This window comes from Pan paniscus, chromosome 1 (genome assembly GCF_029289425.2).
Source record: "Pan paniscus chromosome 1, NHGRI_mPanPan1-v2.0_pri, whole genome shotgun sequence".
NCBI classification, from domain to species: Eukaryota; Metazoa; Chordata; class Mammalia; order Primates; family Hominidae; genus Pan; species Pan paniscus.
In genome coordinates this window covers 179,930,219-179,955,490 of record NC_073249.2, presented here as the reverse complement: position 1 = coordinate 179,955,490, position 25,272 = coordinate 179,930,219, and the positions used below count along the sequence as shown (strand labels likewise).

The 25,272-nt window shown below is 39.4% G+C and overlaps 1 protein-coding gene across 1 annotated transcript in view; it reads right to left on the bottom strand.

The window, feature by feature from the left end:
* LOC103785155 (putative inactive cytochrome P450 family member 4Z2) overlaps positions 1-25,272 on the bottom strand; it is a 58,111-nt gene that overhangs the window by 5,277 nt on the left and 27,562 nt on the right. Inside the window, exons 7-9 of the mRNA XM_057298965.2 lie at positions 24,924-25,027; positions 19,592-19,782; positions 11,280-11,413 (exon numbers count right to left, since the gene is read on the bottom strand). Of these exons, the coding sequence (XP_057154948.2) occupies positions 11,280-11,413; positions 19,592-19,782; positions 24,924-25,027 (429 nt within the window). The remainder of the gene's footprint in view (positions 1-11,279; positions 11,414-19,591; positions 19,783-24,923; positions 25,028-25,272) is intronic.

Genomic DNA, 25,272 nt, shown 5'->3' with positions numbered 1-25,272 from the left:
CAGACTGGCAAATTGGATAAAGAGTCAAGACCCATCACTGTGCTGTATTCAGGAGACCCATCTCATGTGCAGAGACACACATAGGCTCAAAATAAAGGGATGGAGAAAGATCTACCAAGCAAATGGAAAACGAAAAAAAGCAGGGATTGCAATCCTAGTCTCTGAAAAAACAGACTTTAAATCAACAAAGATCAGAAGAGACAAAGAAGGCCATTACATAATGATAGAGGGATCAATGCAACAAGAAGAGGTAACTATCCTAAATATTTATGCACCCAATACAGGAGCACCCAGATTCATAAAGCAAGTCCTTAGAGACCTACAAAGAGACTTAGACTCCCACACAATAATAATGGGAGAGTTTAACATCCCACTGTCAACATTAGACAGATCGATGAAACAGAAAGTTAACAAGGATATCCAGGAATTGAACTCAGCTCTGCACCAAGCAGACCTAATAGATATCTACAGAACTCTCCACTCCAAATCAACAGAATATACATTCTTAGCACCACATCGCACTTATTCCAAGATTGAACAAATAGTTGGAAGTAAAGCACTACTCAGCAAATGTAAAAGAACAGAAATTAAACTGTCTCTCAGACCACAGTGCAATCAAACTAGAACTCAGGATTAAGAAACTCACTCAAAACCACTTAACTGCATGGAAACTGAACAACCTGCTGCTGAATGACTACTGGGTACATAACGAAATGAAGGCAGAAATAAAGATGTTGTTTGAAACCAATGAGAACAAAGACACAACATACCAGAATCTCTGGTACACATTTAAAGCAGTGTGTAGAGGAAAATTTATAGCACTAAATGCCCACAAGAGAAAGCAGCAAAGATCTAAAATTGACACCCTAACATCACAATTAAAAGAACTAGAGAAGCAAGAGCAAACACATTCAAAAGCCAGCAGAAGGCAAGAAGTAACTAAGATCAGAGCAGAACTGAAGGAGACAGAGACACAAAAAACCCTTCAAAAAATCAATGAATCCCAGAGCTGGTTTTTTGAAAAGATCAACAAAACTGATAGACGACTAGCAAGACTAGCAAAGAAGAAAAGAGAGAATAATCAAATAGGTCCAATAAAAAATGATAAAGGAGATATCACCACTGATCCCACAGAAATACAAACTACCATCAGAGAATACTATAAACACCTCTATGCAAATAAACTTGAAAATGTAGAAGAAATTGATAAATTCCTGGACACATACACCCTCCGAAGAATAAAAGAAGTTGAATCCCCAAATAGACCAATAACAGGCTCTGAAATTGAGACAATAATTAATAGCCTACCAACCAAAGAAAGTCCGGGACCAGATGGATTCACAGCCGAATGCTACCAGAGGTACAAAGAGGAGCTGGTACCATTCCTTCTGAAACTATTCTGATCAATAGAAAAAGAGAGAATCCTCCCTAACTCATTTTATGAGGCCAGCATCATCCTGATACCAAAGACTGGCAGAGACACAACAAAAAAGGAGAATTTTAGAGCAATATCCCTGATGAATATCGATGCAAAAATCCTCAATAAAATACTGGCAAATGGAATCCAGCAGTACATCAAAAAGCTTATCCACCATGATCAAGTGGGCTTCATCCCTTGGATGCAAGGCTTGTTCAACATATGTAAATCAATAAATGTAATCCATCATATAAACAGAACCAAAGACAAAAACCACAGGATTATCTCAATAGATGCAGAAAAGGCCTTTGACAAAATTCAACAACCTTCATGCTAAAAACTCTCAATAAATTCGGTATTGATGGGATGTATCTCAAAATAATAAGAGCTATTTATGACAAACCCACAGCCAATATCATACTGAATGGGCAAAAACTGGAAGCATTCCCTTTGAAAACTGGCACAAGACAGAGGGATGCCCTCTCTTACCACCCCTATTCAACATAGTGTTGGAAGTTCTGGCCAGGGCAATCAGGCAGGAGAAAGAAATAAAGGGTATTCAGTTAGGAAAACAGAAAGTCAAATTGTCCCTGTTTGCAGGTGACATGATTGTATATTTAGAAAACCCCATCATCTCAGCCCAAAATCTCCTTAAGCTAATAAGCAACTGCAACAAAGTCTCAGGATAAAAAATCAATGTGCAAAAATCACAAGCATTCTTATACACCAATAACAGACAAACAGAGAGCCAAATCATGAGTGAACTCCCATTCACAATTGCTTCAGAGAGAATAAAATACCTAGGAATCCAACTTACAAGGGATGTGAAGGACCTCTTCAAGGAGAACTACAAACCACTGTTCAATGAAATAAAAGAACACACAAACAAATGGAAGAACATTCCATGCTCATGAGTAGGAAGAATCAATATCGTGAAAATGGCCATACTGCCCAAGGTAATTTATAGATTCAATGCCATCCCCATCAAGCTACCAATGACTTTCTTCACAGAATTGGAAAGAACTACTTTAAATTTCATATGGAACCTAAAAAGAGCCCACATTGCCAAGACAATCCTAAGCAAAAAGAACAAAGCTGGCCAGGTGCAGTAGCTCATGCCTGCAATCCCAGCACTTTGGGAGGCTGAGGTGGGTGGATCATGACATCAGGAGATCAAGACCATCCTGGCTAACACAGAGAAGCCCTGTCTCTACTAAAAATACAAAAAATTAGCCAGGTGTGGTGGTGGGCACCTGTAGTCCCAGCTACTTGGGAGGCTGAGGCAGGAGAATGTGGTGAACCTGGGAGGAAGAGCTTGCAGTGAGCCGAGATCATGCCACTGCACTCCAGCCTGGGCGACAGTGCAAGAATGTGTCTCAAAAAAAAAAAAAAAAAAAGAACAAAGCTGGAGGCATCATCCTACCTGACTTCAAACTATACTACAAGGCTACAGTAACCAAAACAGCATGGTACTGGTACCAAAACAGAGATATAGACCAATGGAACAGAACAGAGCCCTCAGAAATAATACCACACATCTATAACCATCTGATCCTGGGAAAAACAAGAAATAGGGAAAGCATTCCCTATTTAATAAATGGTGCTGGGAAAACTGGCTAGCCACATGTAGAAAGCTGAAACTGGATCCCTTCCTTACACCTTATGCAAAAATTATTTCAAGATGGATTAAAGACTCAAATGTTAGACCTGAAACCATAAAAACCCTAGAAGAAAACCTAGGCAATACCATTCAAGACATAGGCATGGGCAAGGACTTCATGACTAAAACACCAAAAGCAATGGCAACACAAGCCAAAATTGACAAATGGGATCTAATTAAACTAAAGAGCTTCTGCACAGCAAAAGAAACTACCATCAGAGTGAACAGGCAACCTACAGAATGGGAGAAAATTTGTGCAATCTACTCATCTGACAAAGGGCTAATATCCAGAATCTACAAAGAACTTAAACAAATTTATAATAAAAAATCAAACAACCCCATCAAAAAGTGGGCGAAGGATATGAACAGACACTTCTCAAAAGAAGACATTTATGCAGCCAACAGACACATGAAAAAATGCTCATCATCACTGGCCATCAGAGAAATGCAAATCAAAACCACAATGAGATACCATCTCACACCAGTTAGAATGGCAATCATTAGAAAGTCAGGAAACAACAGGTGCTGGAGAGGATGTGGAGAAATAGGAACACTTTTACACTGTTGGTGGGACTGTAAACTAGTTCAACCATTGTGGAAGACAGTGTGGCGATTCCTCAAGGATCTAGAACTAGAAATACCATTTGACCCATCCATCCCCTTACTGGGTATATACTCAAAGGATTATAAATCATGCTGCTATAAAGACACATGCACATGCATGTATACTGTGGCACTATTCACAATAGCAAAGACTTGGAACCAACCCAAATGTCCAACAATGATAGACTGGATTAAGAAAATGTGGCACATATACACTATGGAATACTATGCAGCCATAAAAAAGGATGAGTTCATGTCCTTTGTAGGGACATGGATGAAGCTGGAAGCCATCATTCTCAGCAAACTATCGCAAGGACAGAAAACCAAACACCACATGTTCTCACTCATAGGTGGGAATTGAACAATGAGAACACATGGACACAGGATGGGGAACATCACACCCTGGGGCCTGTTGTGGGGTGGGGGCAGCGGGGAGGGATAACATTAGGAGATATACCTAATGTTAAATGACGAGTTAATGGGTGCAGCACAACAACATGGCACATGTATACATATGTAACTAACCTGCACGTTTTGCACATGTACTCTAGAACTTAAAGTATAATAAAAAAAAAAAGCAAAAAAAAAAAAAAAGGAAAACAAGATTCAGAAAGGACTTTGAGGCAGATAAAAAAGCATGAAGCCAAGCTTTAATACTTGAGAAAGCATTACAAATTTGGGTGACTGGGTGGTTGTATAACAGGATTCAGGGAGCAAAGTGTCCATAGTTGAGCCTGGGGAGGTTGGCTGGGCTTGTACCCTAAAATGGCAAAGAGGTCATGCTAAGGATTTTAGGTTTAAACCAATATGGATCACCAAGAAATTTAAGCAGAGGGTGAGAGTATTATATTTTAGGTTTGTTTTTGTTTTACCTTTTCTAGTCAGCTACTTGGGAGATTTTATTATACTTTGGAGCCATAGAACCATATGGGATATAGTGCCAATATGGCACTGAAGTAATAGTTTATCATGTTATGGAATATCCATTGATCAGGGTGGAGATGATATGGGTTTCTCCTGAAATCTATACATATAATCAATTATATTAATGGATTCCTAATATTGAACAATCTTTGCAGTTTTGGAATATGACCTACTTACTTGGCCATGATACACTATTTTATTTTATCTTTTTGTAGAGATGGGGTCTTGTTGTGTTGCCCAGACTCAAGCAATCCTCCCACCTTGGCCTCACAAAGTGTTTGGATTACAGGCATGAGTCACCTGCCCAGCCAATATATTTATTTTGATGAGCTATTGGATTATGTTTACTAATATTTTATTTAAAATTTTTGTATTTATATACATTAGTGATTTTTATCTAAAGATACTTTTGTGCAATTTTTAGTAGGTTTGTTATCAGTGTGATACTTCCTTAAATAACTTTCTAAGTTTTTATTTTTCTATGCTCTGGACAACTTATTACTGGGATTATATGGTCTTTAAAGGTTTGAAAAAGTTTCTGAAAAACTGCATAGGCCTGGTTCCTTTTCAGGGGCTCTACAATTTTTCTCTAGTCCTGTGAAAATTGGCATGCTTAGACTATTTATCTCTACCAGTATCAATTTTAGTAAATTATGTATTATAAAATTATCTAGTTTTTTTCCTGGTTTTTCAAGTCTCTGTGCATAGACTTGTGTAATATTAGTTAGTGGTGTGTCTCTTTGTTGACCAGCCCCTCCCCCATTGGCTATTGTATTTTTTGACTAGTTTTGCAACCGTTCTGCTTTCCATACCATTACCTTTTGCTTTCCCCTTTGTTAATTCACCTGTTTCCTTTTAGTTTACTCTCTTATTCTTTTCCCAACTGATTTATTTCCAGTTGTTTTCGACATCAATGTTTAATTTAATTCTTTTATTAATAAAAATATTTAGCATTTAATATTATAACTTCTCTTCTGAATGCTGCTTTAGTGGCAGACCATTAATTCTTATATGTAGAGTTTTCAGGGTCATGATTTTATTTTGTAATTTTGCTTTAGCCCAAGAGTTTTTAATGGATAAAACAAAAAACTCCAGATGAATGAAACTTTTTGAAAAATTTTTGTTGCTAATTTCCATTTTTATTGTCTTCATTTAAAGAATGCTATTTTGTAATGTTTCTCTTTTAGTAACTTTTTAAATTGTGGTCTAGTATACAGTCAACTTTAAGGAATGTTGCTGGTGTACTTAAAAGGAAAGTTCTCTATTAGTGGGGAAAAAGTTTAATATTGTACGCATAAAGTCTATCTTATTAATTATATTGTTTAGATAGTCTGTGTACTTTGTTTGATTTGTGTACATCTTTGAAAGGCAGTTAAAATCTATTAGTAGGGTGCCTCTGTCTGTTTTCCTTTTCATTTCCTATAGTTTGCTTTAAAAAATTGCAGGGCCAGGTGTGGTGGCACGCCTGTAATCCCAGCACTTTGAAAGGCCAAGGCAGATGGATCATGAGGTCAGGAGATCAAGACCATCGTGGCTAACATGATGAAACCCTGTCTCTACTAAAAATACAAAAAACTAGCCAGGCATGGTGGCACGCGCCTGTAGTCCCAGCTACTCAGGAGGTGGAGACAGGAGAATTGCTTGAACCTGGGAGGTGGAGTTTGCACGGAGCAGAGATTGCACCATTGCACTCCAGCCTGGGTGACAAAGCGAGACTCCATCTAAAAAAAAAAATTACAGATGTGTAACTTGATATATAGGTATTCATAGCTGTCTTATGTTCATGATGAACTGTGGCTTTTAACATTATGCAGACTAATTTTTGAACTTCACCAATCCTGACATGGCCAGCTAGCTTACTGACTGAGGTAAAGACCTAATTTGGGTTAGAATGGCAACTGGGACACCATAACAGTGCTGCATCCACACAGCAAAGATCACTTTCAAAAAACAAATGGCCAGGTCACCGTTAACGAATTCTTTCTAAGTGATTAATCCACATATTGCTAGCTAATCAAGGACATTCAAGAAATTTGCTTTCTTAACATGGGTCAGAGATTTTGAAGTTTAGAGCTTCAAAAACCCAATGTTATTTAACTCTCCCAAGCCTCAAATCATAGGGTCTAACCTCTATGGTTGGATTAGGTTTATATCCTGGCAGTACACATTCTTTCATTTTTCAATTTTTGGTTCCAGAAGCCTTGTTCTCTTTTAAATGGTTTCTGGAAGTCTCACCAAGATCACCAGAGCAGACTGCCCATTGAAGTTCAGTAGTGGCTAATACCTAAGAAGTATGATTCACAGGCTCATCAATTATTAACTCCTTTGGGTGAGTCTGAATCATGGTCAATGAAAAAAATTTTTTTAAGATAAGGTCTTGCTATGTTGCCCAGGCTGGAGGGAAGTGGTGTGATTATAGTTTGCTGTAGCCTCAAACTCCTGGGCTAAAGTGATCCTCCTGCCTCAGCCTCCTGAGTAGCTGGGATTACAGGCACATGCCAGTGTCCTCAGATGAGATATTTTTGATTTCCTAAGTCTGTTATTGTCTTTCTTAGGAGTTTTTGCTTACTCTGGCTTACAGCCAGAGCGTCTAGTTGATTGCCATGGATCTCTCCCATGAGTGGCACAAAACCCATTGTGTTTTGTTCTATTTAGTGATTGTGAATTATTTAGGAGATTTCATAGAACACTCATTTTTTCGGGTCATGTCCCTCTCCACTGAGGCTTACTGGATCATCATATTCATGGCACATACTAGGCCACTGATAGGTCTATTATTGGCTATTGAGGGAATCTGTTTTGTTTTTGTTTTTGTTTTTTTGGCATGGGTTTTATTAATCCAGAGAATCACACTGATACCTTATGAGTATATTCATTATAATAAAAAAGCATGCACATTATCTAACAAAATTACATATTTAAACCAAGAATACATTAGAAAAAGACATAATTTGAAAATCATCCTATTTTATTGAGGTTTTAAATCTTCATGGAGCCTTAGGGCAAAAAGAAAATAAAATTCATAACTTTTGATGGTTTGCCATCTTTTTTCTTTTTGCCATGTAGAAAATCTGAAAACACCTCAATGACTCTAACTCAATGTCAGTGAAGATTCCCTGGAAAAAAACTTACGAAAGGCAGATTAATGACTGCCTCCAACTGATCTGATTTTATCTTCTTCCTCTCCCTAAATCTGTCTTCCTAACTCCAGTTTCTTTGTGCCACAAATCTAGGTAATTCTGAGCAAGGCTCAAAATATCTCTTAAGATTAGTGAAAAGGGATCTGCATTGTCCAGAAAAAAATGACTGCTCTCCCAGGAATCTGTGTTATCATTTGGGTCACAATCTGTCAGCAGAGTGGACATCCCCTTTTCTCTGCCAGAATAAAGAGTCTTTAATTGTACCCTAGGCTCTAAATTAAAAGTTAACTTTTAAAAGATAAAATATAATTTTTAGGATTGACTATTTCTTTTAGGTGATTAATATACACTTTTCCTGAAGTAGCTCAGCCTTACTGAGCTTATTAAGATCACAATTTCTAAACCTTTTCTATGGGATTAAAAAGTAGAGCCACCCCCTACTCTCTGCAAGACTTTCTGCAGCCACCCTCTCATTGCCTTTTAAAACTGGGAATTTCTCTTCTTGTTTAATTTGGCAGCCCAATCCTACCTTCTTTTTTAATTTCATAAATTCATTAAAATCTCTCTCTCTCTTTTTGTTTGTTAAATACCTTCCTTCCATTCTTTTCACTTTTATGGGATTATTTCTTTTTGCATTTCAGTGTATGTGTATAAGTAGGATCTTAGGAGGGACAAGTGGCAACAGAATCACCCAAGTGGCTGTCTTGAGTTGGAACTTAGAATTTACCTAGACTTATGATTTATCTTTTATAAGTAGATTGGTTTGTAGATAGCTAAGTATGGAAATATAAAACTTAGGGGACTCTGGCAGTTGAAGATTGACAAAGGCAATAACTGAGACCATGGAAGCAAGGTTGTTGAGAAGGAAATAGCTGATATTCTAGGACTTGGATACTGTCTGGGTAAGGAAGATGGTGGAGGCATGAGGATGACTTCTATCTTTCTCACTTAAAATTACTCACAGACAGTGGTGCCATTCATTAATGTAGCAATCCAGGAGGAGGAACAGGTTTAGGGGAAGGAGGTAGATGACATGCTTTCTTTTGGACATTTTGCACATCGTAGTATGCTCAGAACAAAGCAAAGTGCCTAGAGCAGATGTTTAATATGCACTTGTTGGGCCAGCAAATGAAGAGAAGGGCACACATAATGTAGTAGGTCTTTTGCCAAGAGTGAATGGGACCATGGCACAGGCACAGGTAGAGAGTGATGAAAATGTGTAAGTGATATTGTGAGGTGTGGGAGAGAAAGCAGGCATCATAAACATGTTTCTTTTTAGAAATAAACAGGATTTCTGGGTAATACAGGGGAAGAGGTGGGTCTGGCGGATATGAGGCATCCATTTGCACATGCTTTGTTGTGCTATAGCTGCATTGATGGGCCCATTAGCAGGGCAGAGAAAGCGTATAGAAGAATTTAATGCTGGTTGAATTACTGATGAGTGACAGTAGAGAAAGGGAAAATATTCAAGGAAGTTGATGGCATTGCCAAAGGGGAAGTTGGAGTGATGAATCCAGGCATCCAAGCCTGGGGTGAAGAAAGTGAAGTTGTGGAGTACCTGTGTGTATGAGAGGGGGCAGGAAGGAAAGCAGGGTAACAGGAAATGAGACAGATGAGCACGTGAGGTCCAGTGAAGGCCTGAAAGCTCTGGAGGGCAAGAAGGTGTGGCGGAAAGGAATGTAAAGTGAGGTGAAGGCAACTCTGCTTGTTCACTTCCTGTCCCTTCATTGTAGCTTGAGGGAGATTAAGGTGCAGCCCTTGAAGGCACTTGGAGGAAAGGGCAGAGACTGCAGGAGACCAGAGATGACGTATAAGTCGCCTAAAACTGAGTCAGCCGGGTGGAGCCAGCTCTTCCACCAACATCCATGCGGATCTCAACAGAATTGTCTGAAGCCCAGAAAGTTACCCGCAGCAGCCGCAAAAGCCAGAAGATCAGGAAAGTGAAAGGAACATGAAACAGAAAGGACCTGAATGGGAAAAATTAGAAGGCATGCTGATTCTCACATTTTCAACATGTAGCTTTTGTATGGGTCAGGGGATTTTAAGACTCTGGATTACAGGGCTTAGGTGATCTAGAATGGAAGTAGAGAAAATAATTTTCTTGTGTTGGAAGGCAGCAATAAATCATCATTTTATTGATATTGAAAAAAACCAGAGATTATTGACAGGATTTAGGTATTATTGAAATGCAAGGTTAAGGGAAAAGGTAGTAAAAATTGACTCTGAGCTGTCTTGTTTGAACAACTAGGTGCGTGGAACATTATGTGCATAGATGCAATATTATGTAGGTAATAAATATTACAATAAATACTATGTGAAAAATAACACTGAATTAAAAAGAGGAAACCTCTTTAGATACTAGATGATTGCAAAGATCCCCATGATAGCAAAGATCTTTCTCTGGAGAGATCCCAGAGAAAGCTTAAGTTGTTGCTGTAGTGTAGTAGTTAAGAGCACACGCTAGAGTCCCATTTCTTGGGTTCAAGTCCTAGTTCTACCATTTACCAGAGATGAAGTTTTACCTTTTTGTCCCTGTTTGCTAAAATGTGCATAACACTAGTATTTCCACAGCAGAACTGGGGGGGCAGGAGGATGGGTGGATAAAATGAGTTAACACATGCAAAACATATGGAACAATTCTCAGCTCCTAGTAAGTGCTAAATAATTTTTTCCTTTTGTTGTTACAATAGTAAAGTTGATTTTGTAGGAAACAAATATTTAATTGCTATTGGGCAACTATGGTAGCACAGTAGCAATTAAATATTGCTACATTTAATTAGACTACTACAAATGCCCAATCAAATCCAGTATTTGAAAGATGGTTAAATTGGAGGAAGGTGTAGAAACACACCTCAACATAGGTCAAAGATAAATTCTGGCTCATTCCTTTATATCTCTAATGTCATCTTTCAATCCATCTTGCATCCCACCAATGTATTAATCTTTCTAAAAAATAACTATAATCATGCTACCCAGCTTAGATGTCTTAAATCTGCTGCTTGATTGAGAAAGGCTGAACACAAAGGTTGGCCTTCAGAAAACTCTATGATCTGGCTACATCATGGCTCCAGGTATAGTCCCACAACTTCCCTCTGTGAATCCTGGAGTCTGGTGGATTACAGCAATTGCTCCAGTGACATGCCCTGCTGGTGTGCCTGAGGGAAGGGAGAAGGCAGGCTGCCTGCTGCTTTGTGTCTGCTCTTCTCTCTGCCATCAATGCTGCCTCTCTCATCTTTGCTGATATAAATCTAGTCCTTTAAGGTTCAGCATTAAAGCCATGATGCTTCATGAAGGCCCCCTCACCCAATCCTCAGTCCGTATGGCAGGATTCTGTACCTTTGCACCTTGATAATCCTGTGCCTGTTTGGATAGTCCTGAGAGCTCTATCCTCTTTCTCCCTCTCTGGGAAATAAGAATGGCCCTAGGTTCCACAGAGTCTAAGGATAAATAACTGTTAAAGACATGAGTGTGTTAAGACATTTCAATCCAAACATAGCTGCATTGTTAAAAAAAAAAAAAAAAGTTGTTTTAAGACCTGCAGGTAAGGAGCGTCCATCTGGAAAGGTAATGGGTTTGTCGAGTAACCGGGATATGTTTACTACCGGTGCATAGAGGCGGAGGCATTCCTTGATGCACATCGTGGTGTAAGGCATCTGGCTCAGGTGTTCCCTGGGTAGAAGCACAGGAGGAAAGGAAAAGGAGGAGTAGTCACTTAGGCATTGCACTGAAAGCCCAGCTTTTCTCCATTTTTGTAACTGAGAATGATTTTGTTCTTTACCCAAGGAGGACTTCAGATGTATCAAGTATGTCTTAGGAAAAGCTAAATGTTAACATGAACCACTTTTCACATGTAACTGTAAGTTTTTTTTTTTGCCGAAGATATAGGGCTCTTATCCTGAGACATACCTATTCCAGGGCTCCTGTGACCAATATCACACATCTGTGAAAATTTGGATAGACATGTGGGCTGTATTTATATCTAGAGTGCTTCTTTTATGAAAATATAAGTATTTCTGATAGTACTGTAGTAGGAATACAGACTACCTTCTTCACTAAGAGAGTTGAAAAAACTCAGGGAACTCCAAAAAATATTTTTAAAAGCATCAATGAGATAACTCATTTGTTAGGAGACCATAAAGAGGATTGGAGGATTGGAGATCAGAGAAGTGGGCAGATAATGGCTGATGCTTCTGTTGCGAACCAGAAGTGGAGCAGTGGGCAAGGAGACATGAGTCAGAATCAAGGGCTCAACACATGTGGGGACTGTGGGAAGCCACCTTCAGCTCTGGGCTGGGCCTGCAAAGGAATGCACCTGGAAACAGGTATAGGAAAGGCAAAATAAATGCAAAGAAGTAGAGGAAAAAATAGTTTAGGGAAGAGTAGGAATCAATGAGATAGGCAAAAGCAAAAAGTCAACAAGGTCAGCAATGCTAGACATTGGTTCATTGAAAAGATGAATAAAATTGGTAATTTTTGGGTGAGAATGTTAGAGAAAAAAGAAAAAAGACACAACTATCCAAATTGAACAAAAAGGTAGCAAGTTTTGTTTCTAGTGATGGTGGACTAAGTAATTCAGTTCATATCTCCTGCTATGACAACCAGAAAATTTGGACCACACACACACACAAAAACACACATAGTGTACTTGAACACATCAGAAAGCTAGTAATATAATATAGAGATGTTGGTTCAGGAGAGAATGAAGATTGAAGATTCATGGATTTGATCCTGAGATTTAGAAATGCTTTTCTGCTGGGGGCTTGCTGATTGCAGAAGAGTGAGCTAGAAGCCTCAGAAGTGTTTTGGGTAGCCTCCTGTGGCTATGTGGACAAAGATCAGATTGCAGGCCCTCCGGGGGAAGGTGCCTGAAGAATCTAGCTGCTTTGAGTTGGGAGTTCAAAGTTGGCATTCTAGTTAAAAGAGTAAACTGGAGCTACGAAAAGTCACCGTATCAATGGCACAGCTTTTAACGGTCCAAATATTTGAATTAAGAGGATTCTGAATTGCATGATTACAGACACCTGGCATAAAGAAATGTAAATCCTCTCTGGAAGAAGCTTACATCAGCCTTAGTTTACAAGGAATTTGGTAAAAAACTTGTCTGGTACAAAGTAAAAATTTTCCAGGTAAAAAATGAGCCTGGATGACTTGAAAAACAAAACAAACAAAACAACAATCCAGCAGATACAACACAATAAAATAATATCCACAGGAGTTTCAAATATTGGAATCATGAGAATTTTAAAATAGTTTTTCTTACTCAGTACAAGGAGATAAAATTTCAGCAGGTAAAATTTAAAAATTGTAAACAAATAAAATAAATAAAATAGGGAGGGGGCTCTAAGATGGCTGACTAGAGGCATCTGGTACTCACCTCTTCCACAGACAGGAAGCAACATAGCAAGTAGATAATGACACTTTGAATAGATGATCTAAGGGAGAACACTGGAATTCAACAGAGAAGCGATGGAAAGCACCAAAAGCAAGGAAGGAGAGGAAAGTGAGGCAGCCTGTTTGGCAGGGATCAACTGGGAGTCTGGAGAAGCTCCTTAATATGGGAAAAAAATAAGTGAGAGCCCTCCAGTGATCCACATTCCCACCACGGACTCCTACAATACTAGCTATGGAAGAGCCCACTAACCTTTGCAGGCCCTGAGACTGACATAAGGAGCTGCCTAGAGATTGCAGGAAGACATTACTCCAGAGAGAGAGAGCTCACACACTGGGTCCCACAAACCCCTGAGTCCTCAGCAGCTGCAGTGTGGCATCATCTGGAGAGCTCAGCCCCCATCAGACTGTGTCTTGCCTTGGGGTTCAACAGCCTCTACATCTCCACATCCCTGAAGCCCCAGTGACATTCCCCACCACAGCTGCTGCTGCTGTTGCTGCTGGGGCCAAGGTGGGAGCCACTGCCAGTGACCCTATCACCCCCAGCAGAGGGGTGGGCACACATTTTCATGCACCCTGAGGACAAATTCCACTGCCTGTAACTGTAGCTGCTGGGGCTGCTGCAAGGGCCAAGGTGCTAGCGAAGCATGAGTCACCCCACCCCCAGCCCCCAAAAGCCTTTTGCTTATGGCTGCTCCAAATAAAAGCAGCCCCTCCCTCTCCAGTAGCAGGGCCATAGCACAGCTGCTGCCATTCTCATCTGAGCATTCTGCTAGCAGCCTGGGGACCACCCTCTCCCTGCCTACCATAGCCAGCACTTGCATATACTACTGGGGGGTCTGAGGGCAGATCTGCTCAGGCTGGCTCCACTCCTCCCAGTACCTGAGCATGCTGTCTAGGGTCCTAGAGACTGCCCTGCCCAGTCCATCATTGGCACCTGAGACCTTCTCTTGGGGTCTGAGGTTGGGCTCACTCAATCTGCTGCTACCACCACAGCTGGCACCCACCCACATGTGCCAACTGCAGGCCTGGGGACTGGCCTACTCAGCCCCTCACAGCCACCACCAATACCAGTGTGGACTGCTTAGGACCCAGAGGGTTGTCCCACATGCCTGATGCCCAGGGGCTCAAGAACTCACCCATCCACCTGGCCCACCACTGCTATTTCCAACACCCAGGTAAGCCACCTGGAAACCAAAGAATTGGCCTGCCTGGAGCAGCTAACACTGGTGCTAGTATACATCACCCTGGTGCCCAAGAACAGGCATGCTCAGCCCACTGCAGCCACTGCTGGGACCCGAAGACTGGCCCATGTAGTATCCCAGTTCCTAGCAAAGCTTCACCACACTTTTCACTAAGCACATCCTAAGCCACTGAGAAAATCACAGACAACAATGATGCTGTTTACAGTTGGAGAAATCATACAGTGATTACACTACTGCACACACCCAAAATCAAAGCCAAAGCATCCTACCCAATGAACACTACACAGACATTTTCAGGAAGAGTCCTCCCCTATGAAAGCAAATTCAAAAAATTGGAAGAAGCAACTGTTACACAAGATGCACAAATACCAATGTAAGAACAGAGGAAACATGAAAAGCAAGGAAAGAACACAGTAATTCTCTAGCAACAGATCCCAATCAAAAATAAATTTACAAAATTCTGGACAAAGAATTCAAAATATTGACCCTAAAGAAGCATGGTGAGGCCGGGCGTGGTGCCTCATGCCTGTAATCCCAGCATTTTGGGAAGCAGAGGCAGGCACATCACCTGAGGTCAGGAGTTCGAGACCAGCCTGGCCAACACGGTGAAACCCTGTCTCTACTAAAAATAAAAAAATTAGCCGGATGTGGTGGCATGTGGCTGTAATCCCAGCTACTCGAAAGTCTGAAGAAGGAGAATCGCTTGAACCCGGGAAGTGAGAATGCAGTGAGCGGAGATCACACCATTGCCACCATTGCATTCCAGCATGGGCAACAAGGGCAAAACTCCATCTGATAAATAAATACAGCAAGCATGGTGAGATATAAGAGAATGCTGAAAAACACTACAAAGAAGTCAGACAAGAAATTCAGGATATGAGTGAGAAATCCATCAAAGAGACAGATATAAAAAAAGATGGCTCACACCTGTAACCTCAGCACTTTGAGAGGCTGAGGCAGAAAGATTGTTTGAGGCCAGGAGTTCAAGACCAGCTTGGACAACATTGTGAGATCCTATCTCTATTAAAAAAAATTAACCAGGCATGGTGGCACATGCCTGTAATCCCAGCTACTTGGAAGGCTGAAACAGGAAGATTGCTTGAGCCCAGGAGTTTGAGGCTGCAGTGAGCTATGATCATGCCACTACACTCCAGCCTGGGTAACAGAGTGAGACTCTGTCTCTTAAAAAACAAGCAAACAAACAAAAACAAACAGAGATTCTGAAACTGAAAAATTCATTGAATGAAATAAAAAATACATTTGGAAGCTCCAACAATTAGACTAGATCAAGCAGACTCAGACCTTGATGATGGGTCTTTTGAAATAACTCAGAAAAATTAAATAAAAAAGGATAAAAAAGAATGAGCAGAGCCTATGTGACATATAAGACACCATAAAATCATCAAATATTCAAATTTTTGGTGTCCCAGAAGGTGAAGAGAAAACAAAAAGGTTAGAAAACCCTTTAATAAAATAATAGGTGACAACTTCATAAGTCTAGCAAGAGATTTACACATCCGCATACTGGAGGCTTAAAAATTCCCAAATAGATACAATTCAAAAGGTCTTCTCTATAGCATATTATAGTCAAACTGTCAAAAGACAAAGATGAAGAGAAAATGCTAAAAACAGCAAGAGAACAGTGTCAAGTCACCAGTCATTTATAAAGGAACCTCCATTAGGCTAACAGCAGATTTCTCATCAGAAACCTTACAGGCCAGGATAGAATGGGATGATACATTCAAAGTGCTGAAACAAAACAATGGTTAGTCTAGGATACTATTCCCAGCAAAGTTATCCTTCATAAATGAGGGAGAAACAAGCAAAAGCTGAGGGAATTCATCACCACTGGGCTCAACCTACGAAAAATGCTCAAGGGCGTCCTACACCCAGAAGTAAAAGAGTGATAATTGCCATAGTGAAAATACTAGAAAATATAAAGATCACTGGTAAAACTAACACACAAACAAGACAGAGAAAAAGCTCAAATGTTACCACTACAGAATACAACCTAACCACAATGATAAACAATGAAAGAAAGGAACAAAGTATATACAAAACAACCAGAAATCAATTAATAAAATGGCAGCAATATGCCATCACATTATCAGTAATAACTTGGAATGTAATTAAATTTTCCACTTAAAAGATATATACTGGCTGAATGGATTAAAAAACATGACCCAACTATATGCTGTATACAAGAAGCTCATCTCACCTGTAAAGACACATATAGACTGAAAGTAAAGGAATGGAAAAAGATATTCCATGCAAACAGAAACCAAAAATGAGTAGGAGGAGCTATGTTTATATCAGAGAAAAAGTAAAAAATTATTTAAAAAAAGACATAGAAAGTCATTATATAATGATAAAGGGATCAGTTTAGCAAGAGGTTATAACAATCTAAACATGTATGCATCCAACATTGGAGGACCCAGATATATAAAGCAAATATTGTTAGAACTAAAGAGATACACTTTAATACAATAACAGTTGGAGACTTCAGCACCCAACTCTCAGCTTTAGACAGGCCATCTAGACAAATTTGGATGGTCTAGATGGATTTAAATTGCACATTGGACTAAATGGACCTCCCAGACATTTACAGAATATTTTGTCCAAAAGCTACAGATTACATATTTTTCTTATCAGCACATGGAATATTTTCCAGGATAGACTATATGTTAGGACACTAAACAAGTCTGAAAACATTTTTTAAAAATTAAAATCATATGAAGTGTCTTCCCAGACCACAGAGGACTAAAATTAGAAATCAATAATAAGAGGAACTTTGGAAACTGTACAAATACATGGAAATTAAACAACATTCTCCTGAACAGCAATTGGGTCAAGAAAGAAATTATGAAGGAAATAAAAAAAAGTCTTGAATCAAATGAAAGTTGAAACACAACTTACCAAAACCTATGACATACAGCAAAAGCAGTGCTAAGATGGAAATTATAGTAATAAGTGCCTACAGCAAAAACCTAGAAAGATTTCAAATAAGCAATCTAATGAGGCACCTCTAGGAACTAGAAAAACAAGAACAAACCAAACCCCAAATCAGTAGAAGGAAAGAAATATAAAGATCAGAGCAGAACTAAATGAAGTAGAGGCTAAAAGAACAATGCAAGGATAAACAAAATGAAAGTTGGTTTTTGAAAAGATAAGTAAAATCAACAAACCACTGTTAGACTAACAAAGAGAAAAAGAGAGAAGATCCAGATAAAATCAAATGAAAAAGAAGACATTCAACTGATACCACAGAAATACAAAAGGTCACTAGAGACTGTTATGAACAACTATACACCAACAAACTAGAAAACCTAGAAGAAATGGGTAAATTCCTGGAAACATTCAACCTACCCAGACTGAACTGGGAAGAAATAGAAAATCTGAACAGACCAATATGAGTAGTGAGATTGAATCAGTAACAAAAAGTCTTCCAACAAAGAAAATTCCAGAACTGGATGGTTGTTCTTAAAAGCATTATTTATACAGTAGTCCCCACTTATCCGTGAGGGATACGTTCCAAAACCCCCAGTGGATGCCTGAAACCATGGATAGTATTGAACCTTGTATATACTGTTTTTTCATATACTTTGAGGCCATTATTAAGTAAAATAAGAGTTACTTGAACACAAGCACTGTGATACCATGACAACTGATTTGATAACCAACACCAACCGTGACCAACTGGCAGGTAGCATATACAGTGTGGATACGCTGGACAAAGAAATGCTTCACATCCTTGATGGGACAGAGGGAGATGGCAGGAGATTTCATCATGCTACTCAGAATGGCATCAATTTAAAACTTATAAATTGTTTGTTTATGACATTTTTCATTTAATATTTTTGGACCGCTGTTGACTGTGGATACTGAAATCATGGAAAGTGAAACCACAGATAAGAAGGAGCTATTGTAATAGCAAAACCAAAACAAAACCTGAGAATAGCCTAAATGTTCATCAACACTAGAATGGATATAGGATTCATGATTTATACATAACGGAATTCCATAGAGGAATGAAAATGACCGAAAAGAAGCTCCTCTAAAAAATGAGTGAATCCTGTGCAAAAGAAGCCAAACAAAAGAATGTCTGATTTTATTCATATGTACTTCAAACAGAAGATAAACTAGACTCTAGTATTTAAAGTTGCATGCTTAGCCAACAAACTATAAACAAAACAAAGAATGAATGTTATTAAAGTCAGGAAAACATTTACATCTTGGAGAAACAGAAGGGGTTTGTGATGGGAAGGCAGGCACGAGGTTATTAGCAGTGCTGGTAACGTGCAATTTTTCTTTTAAACCAGGGTTGCAACTATATGGCTGTTTGTTAGACAACATTTTAAGCTGTACATCTGTTCTTTGTACTTTTTGAATGTGTTCTATGTTTCACCACTTTAAAAGTTTTTAAGACATGATCAGTTTGGTTTTATTAACACCATGAAATACCCAGCAGCTCAAGGTTAATCATCATTGTGGGGTGGCAGTGTTTAAGGTTCAGAGATGGTGATAAGGAAGAGGGGTGTGAATTCTCTTTCATGTCAAGTGACTGAACATCTTACTTGGGCAATCTAAGGTGGTAAAAGCTGGAGTCCTAAGAAGTCCATTTACATCTTGGAGAAAGAGGTGTTTGTTATATTCCTGCCTTCCGTGACATAAAAAAGGTAGGCAGACTATTCCTTCCACAATTGTACCAGTGCCTGAAGTGAGGAAAGTAATAAAATAGGGCATACTGGCCGGCGAGGTGGCTCACGCCTGTAATCCTGGCACTTTGGGAGGCCGAGGCGGGCGGATCACGAGGTCAGGAGATCGAGACCATCCTGGCTAACACGGTGAAACCCCGTCTCTACTAAAAATACAAAAAATTAGCTGGGCATGGTGGCGGGCGCCTGTAGTCCCAGCTACTCGGGAGGCTGAGGCAGGAGAATGGCGTGAACCCGGGAGGCGGAGCTTGCAGTGAGCCGAGATCACGCCACTGCACTCCAGCCTGGGCGACAGAGCGAGACTCCATCTCAAAAAAAAAAAAAAAAAGGGCATACTGAATACTGTGTGATTGACACAATGTTTTTCCACATAAAAACTAGTGATAATCTTTAAATAACATAGGACTCTAGCCTGCATCCTTACCCTTCCAAATGCATACAGACTATCCCAATGCACAGTAACTCACTGATACCAGAAGAGAGAAATAATCAAATGTATAAGGGGAAAATTCAGGATGAAATAGGAATACAGATCTTACCAGGTAATAGAAGACCCATCCCCTAGGAGTTCCCTGATTTCATCTCGGCATCTCTGCTGATGCTCAGGGTACTTTGCCAAGCAGTAAAAGATCCAGAAGATAGCACTGGATGTGGTGTCATGTCCTGCAAACATGAACGTTTTCACTTCAGCCTGGAGATCTGCTTCAGAGAAGTCTTTGGTGTTTTCACTCTAAAAAATACAGTGATGATATTTATCCAAAGCTGGCTATGGATTGTTATATTTTTCAATTGTAGCAATGATAATACAAAAATATTAATGTTTCAAAATTCAAAATTAATACAACTAATTTGGCATATATTTTTCTATTTTACTTTTTTTCAAATCTTAACAGAACACCAGGTGATGTAAAAAGAAATGACTCAACAGAATTCAACTGGGCAGAATAAATCGAGAGTCCTATGGACGTTCATATTCTTTGATTTATTAATTCTACGTAAAGGAATAAACTCTAAGAAAATGTTTAACAATTGCACAAGAGATTTATGTACAAGAATGTTTAATACCATAGTCAAAAGAAGGAAAGACCATAAGTGGCCAAAAATAGGGAAAGGTAAAAATAAGTTATGGACCATCCATAAAATGGGACATTATGTAGTAACTAAAATTATGTCTTTGAATAACTTCTTAATGATAAGGGGGAATCTCATGATTTAATATTAGGTGAAAAGAGCGGAATTAGAAATGTATTACATATGTATATGTGAGATAATAGTAATTTAAAAATATACAAGTTGAATAGACAAAATATTGAAGGAAAATGGTAGTACTACCAAATGGGATTGCAGGCAGTTTTAACTTCCTTTACTGTCTATTTAATTTTGTTTAACAATTAATGTGTACTATTTTTCCACCAACAACAGGCAAGCTAAGAGCCAAATCATGAATGAACTCCCATTCACAACTGCCACAAAAGAATAGAATATCTAGGAATAAATCTAACAATGGAAGTGAAGGACCTTTTTGAGAAGAACTACAAACCACTGCTCAGAGAAAATTGATATGACACAAACAAGTGGGAAAGCATTCCATGCTCATGGATAGGAAGAATCAATATCATGAAAATGGCCATGTTGCTCAAAGCAATTTATGGATTCAATGCTGTTCCCATTAAACTACTATTGAGATTCTTCATAGAATTAGAAAAAACTTTAAAAATTCATATGGGGTTGGGTGCAGTGGCTCATGCCTGTAATCCCAACACTTTGGAAGGCTGAGGCGGGAGGATCACTTGAGGTCAGGAGTTCAAGACCAGCATGGCCAACATGATGATACCTCATCTCTACTGAAAATACAAAAATTAGCTGGGCATGATGGCTGGCATCTGTAATCCCAGCTACTGAGGAGGCTGAGACATGAGAATCGCTTGAACCCGGGAGGTGGAGGTTGCAGTGAGCCAGGAGCACACCACTGCACTCCAGCCTGGGTGACAGAGTGAGAGTCAGACTCTCAGACTCAAAAAAAACAAAAACAAACAAACAAACAAAAACACTCACATGGAACCCAAAAAGAGCCGGAGTAGCCAAGACAATCCTAAGAAAACAAACAAACAAACAAACAAACCAAAGCTGGAGGCCTCTTCAAATTATTCCACAAGACTACAGTAACTAAAAAAGCATGGTACTGGTACAAGAACAGACACAGAGACCAATGGAACAGAATAGGGAACCCAGAAATAAGACTGCACACCTATAATCATCTGATCTTCAGCCAAGTCAACAATAACAAGCAATGGAAAAAGGATTCCCTATTTAATAAACCATGCTGGGAGAACTGGGTAGTCATATGGAAAAAATGGAAACTTCCTTACATTATGTGCAAAAATCAACTCAAGATGGATTAAAGACTTAAATGTAAAACCCAAAACTATGAAAACTCCAGACAAAAATCTAGGCAATACCATTCAGGACATAGGACACCGGGGCCTGTTGTGAGGTGGGGGGAGGGGAGAGGGATAGCATTAGGAGATATACCTAATGTTAAATGACGAGTTACTGGGTGCAGCACACCAACATGGCACATGTATACATATGTAACTAACCTGCACGTTGTGCACATGTACCCTAAAACTTAAAGTATAATAATAAAAAAATAAAAAAAAAGATGCCAAAAGCAATTGCAACAAAAGCAGAAATTGACAAATGGGATCTAATTAAACTAAAGAGCTTCTCTGCACAACAAAAGAAACTCTTATCAGCATGAATAGACAACCTACAGAATAGGAGAAAATTTTTGCAATCTGTCCATTTGACAAAGGCCTAATATCCAGCATCTACAAGGAATTTAAATTTACAAGAAAAACAGCTCCATTAAAAAGGAGGCAAAGGACATGGATAAATATTTCTCAAAGGAAGACATACATGCGGCCAACAAACACATGAAAAAGCTCAACATCAGTAATCATTAGAGAAATGCAAATCAATACCACAATGAGATACCATCTCATGCCAGTCAGAATGGCTGCTATTAAAAATTCAAAAAACAACAGATGCTGGGGAAATTGTGGAGAAGGAGGAACACTTTTACACTGCTGATGGGAGTGTAAATTAGTTCAACTCTTGTGGAAGACAGTGTGGTGATTCCTCAAAGACCTAGAGGCAGAAATACCATTTGATCCAATGATCCCATTACTGGGTATATACCCAAAGGAATACAAATCATTTTATTATAAAGATACATGCACACGTATGTTCACTGCAGCACTATTCACAATAGCAAAGACATGGAATCAACTTAAATGCCCATCAATAATAGATGGGATAAAGAAAATGTGGTACATATACACCATGGAATACTATGAAGACATAAAAAGGAATGAGATCATGTCGTTTGCAGGGACATGGATGGAGCTAGAAGCCATTGTCCTCAGAAAACTAACACAGGAACAGAAAACCAAATACCACATATTCTCACTTACAAGTGGGAGGTGAATGATGAGAACACATGGACACGTGGTGCGGGAACAGCACACCTGGGGCCTGTTGGGGGATGGGGGCTGGGAGGAGGGAGAGCATCAAGAATAGCTAATGAGGCCATGCATGGTGGCTCACGCCTGTAATCCCAGCACTTTGGGATGCTGAGGTGGGCAGATCATTTGAGATCAGGAGTTCTAGACCAGCCTGGCCAACATGGCAAAACCCCATCTCTATTAAAAAAAAAAAGAAAAAATCAGCCAGGCGTGGTGGCAGATGTCTGTAGTCCCTGCTACTAGGGAGGCTGAGGCAGGAGAATCACTTGAACCCGGAAGGCGGAGTTTGCAGTGAGCCAAGATTGCACCATTGTACTTCAGCCTCAGCGACAGAGTGAGGCTCTGTTAAAATAAAAAAAGAATAGCAAATGAGTGCTGGGCTTAATATCTAGATGATGGGATGATCTGTGCAGCAAACCACTATGGCACACGTTTACCTATGTAACAAACCTACACATCCTCCACATGTACCCCTGAACTTAAGAGTTGGAAATCAAAAAGAAAAAAGATATTAACTCAAAATGAAAACAATGAGTACTATTTTTCTAATCAGAAAATGTTATTTTATTTTTTACTATTATTTTTAGACTCGATGTCATGCCCTGTCACACAGACTGGAGTGCAGTGGCGTGATTAGCTTTGAATTCCTGTTCAAGTGATCCTCCCACCTCAGCCTCCAGAGTAGCTAGGGCTACAAGCATTGCTGCAACACCTGGATAATTTTTAAATTTTTTGTAGAGATGGGGTCTTACTATGTTGCCCAGGCTTGTCTCAAACTCCTGGCCTCAAGTGATCCTCCTGCCTCTGTCTCCTGAGTCGCTGGATTACAGGTATGAGTCACCAGGCTCAGCAGAAAATTAAATGTGTGTGTGTGTGTGTGTGTGTGTGTGTTTTTTTTTTAATAAGTCATTAGTTCCTGGCAATTCTATTTCACTTCCAAATCCACCTCATTTTGCAGTGCCCTGTTCTTAGTAGTCCTGGTTTAGGAAGAGTCGTGTTTCACATGATCAAGGTAGTCAACACAATGAAAGTTGAGTTCACAGAGTATTTATTTATTTTGGTCCCTCACAGAGTATTTATTTATTTTTGGTCCCTCACAGAGTATTTATTTATTTTTCTTCCCTCAAATAATTCAGCACAATTAAATTCAGCAAATATTTATTGAACACTTGGAGATGATGATGGAAAATTATGTTCACGTAGTGCCATTGAGTACAATGGAAATGGCATGGGATTTGGACTGAACCAGAATTGTCTTAAATCCTGGCTTTGTTAGTTTTAGGTATGTCATCTTGAGCAGTTCACTTCACTTTTTGAGCCACAATTTCTCTTCCTTAAAGAAAGATATTTATAAGTACCCCACAGGTTGTTATAATAAAGGTTGAAGATGCTTGGCACATAAGCAAAAATTATGAATAAATATGTATTAAAATATAAAATAACTACAAAATAAAATAAAAATATTGTTTTTCTCACCACATGTCAGGATCTTTACACATATAATCTAATTTTATCCTTACAGGGTTGCTAGCCTGGTGTGCAACAATAGTTGTCATATATTGAGTGACTGTTGATTGCCAAGTCCTTCACTTTTCTCATGAACATCACGTGGACACCTCATGAGACAGTCACCAAGCACTGTGCTAATCACTAGGGAAACAGGAATAAAATATGATCCTAGTCTTCTAGGATGGGGTTTTTCAAACTTTAATTGCAAATGAAACACCGAGGGATATGTTGAAATGAAGATTCTAACCCACTAGGTCTGAGGTAGGGCCTGAGATTCTGCATTTCTAACAAGCTCCCAGGTTTTACCAATGCTGCTGGTCTATAGACCACATGTTGAGGAAGAAGGTTTCAGCAGCTTGTGGGCTTGGAAAAAGACAGACAAGTGCCCAGATAATTAAAATGTGACACTGGAGGCATGAGGGAAAGCCCTGGGAGGACAAGGAGGCAAATCTTCACAAGGGAAGTTCAATATGCATCAGTTATCATATAAGTAAGTTTTTCTAATTTATTTATTTGATATTTTAATTTTACTTATTTATTTTTTGAGACAGAGTCTTGCTCTACCACCTCCCAGGTTCAAATGACTCTCCCACCTCAGCCTCCCGAGTAGCTGGGACTACAGGCATGCACCACCATGCCCAGCTAATTTTTGTGTTTTTTGTAGAGACCAGGTTTCACTGTGTTGGCCAGGCTTGTCTCAAACTCCTGACCTCAAGTGATCTGCCCATCTTGGCCTCCCAAAATGCTGGATTACAGGTGCTAGTCACTGTGCCTGGCCTAGTTCTTTATTATTTAATTATTGAGTTGAATGTGTTCAGAAGTTCAGAAGACTTACTTTGGCACTCAAAAGTATGTCCAGAAAATCCCGGCGTCTTTTCTGAGTAGTATCTTGTTTTAGCTTATCCTTAAGAGACTCCTTCCGGTCCTGGATTACTTTCTCTAGATGGAAAAATTATGATCTTTGTTATTATCAAGGTTACTGGAAAGTCAATCAAAGCCAAATGTAGTTCTGAGAAGCTGGTGCTTTATGGGTAGCCCCTGGCACCACCCCCCCGCCCCACCATGTTTCTGAGTTGGTAAGGGACAGTACCACCAGCTGTCTTTTTTTTTAAATGGTCCCATCCCTGACCTACAGGTACTTCACCCTTTAGTCACAATTTCTCTTCCTTCAAATAAGAATGTTG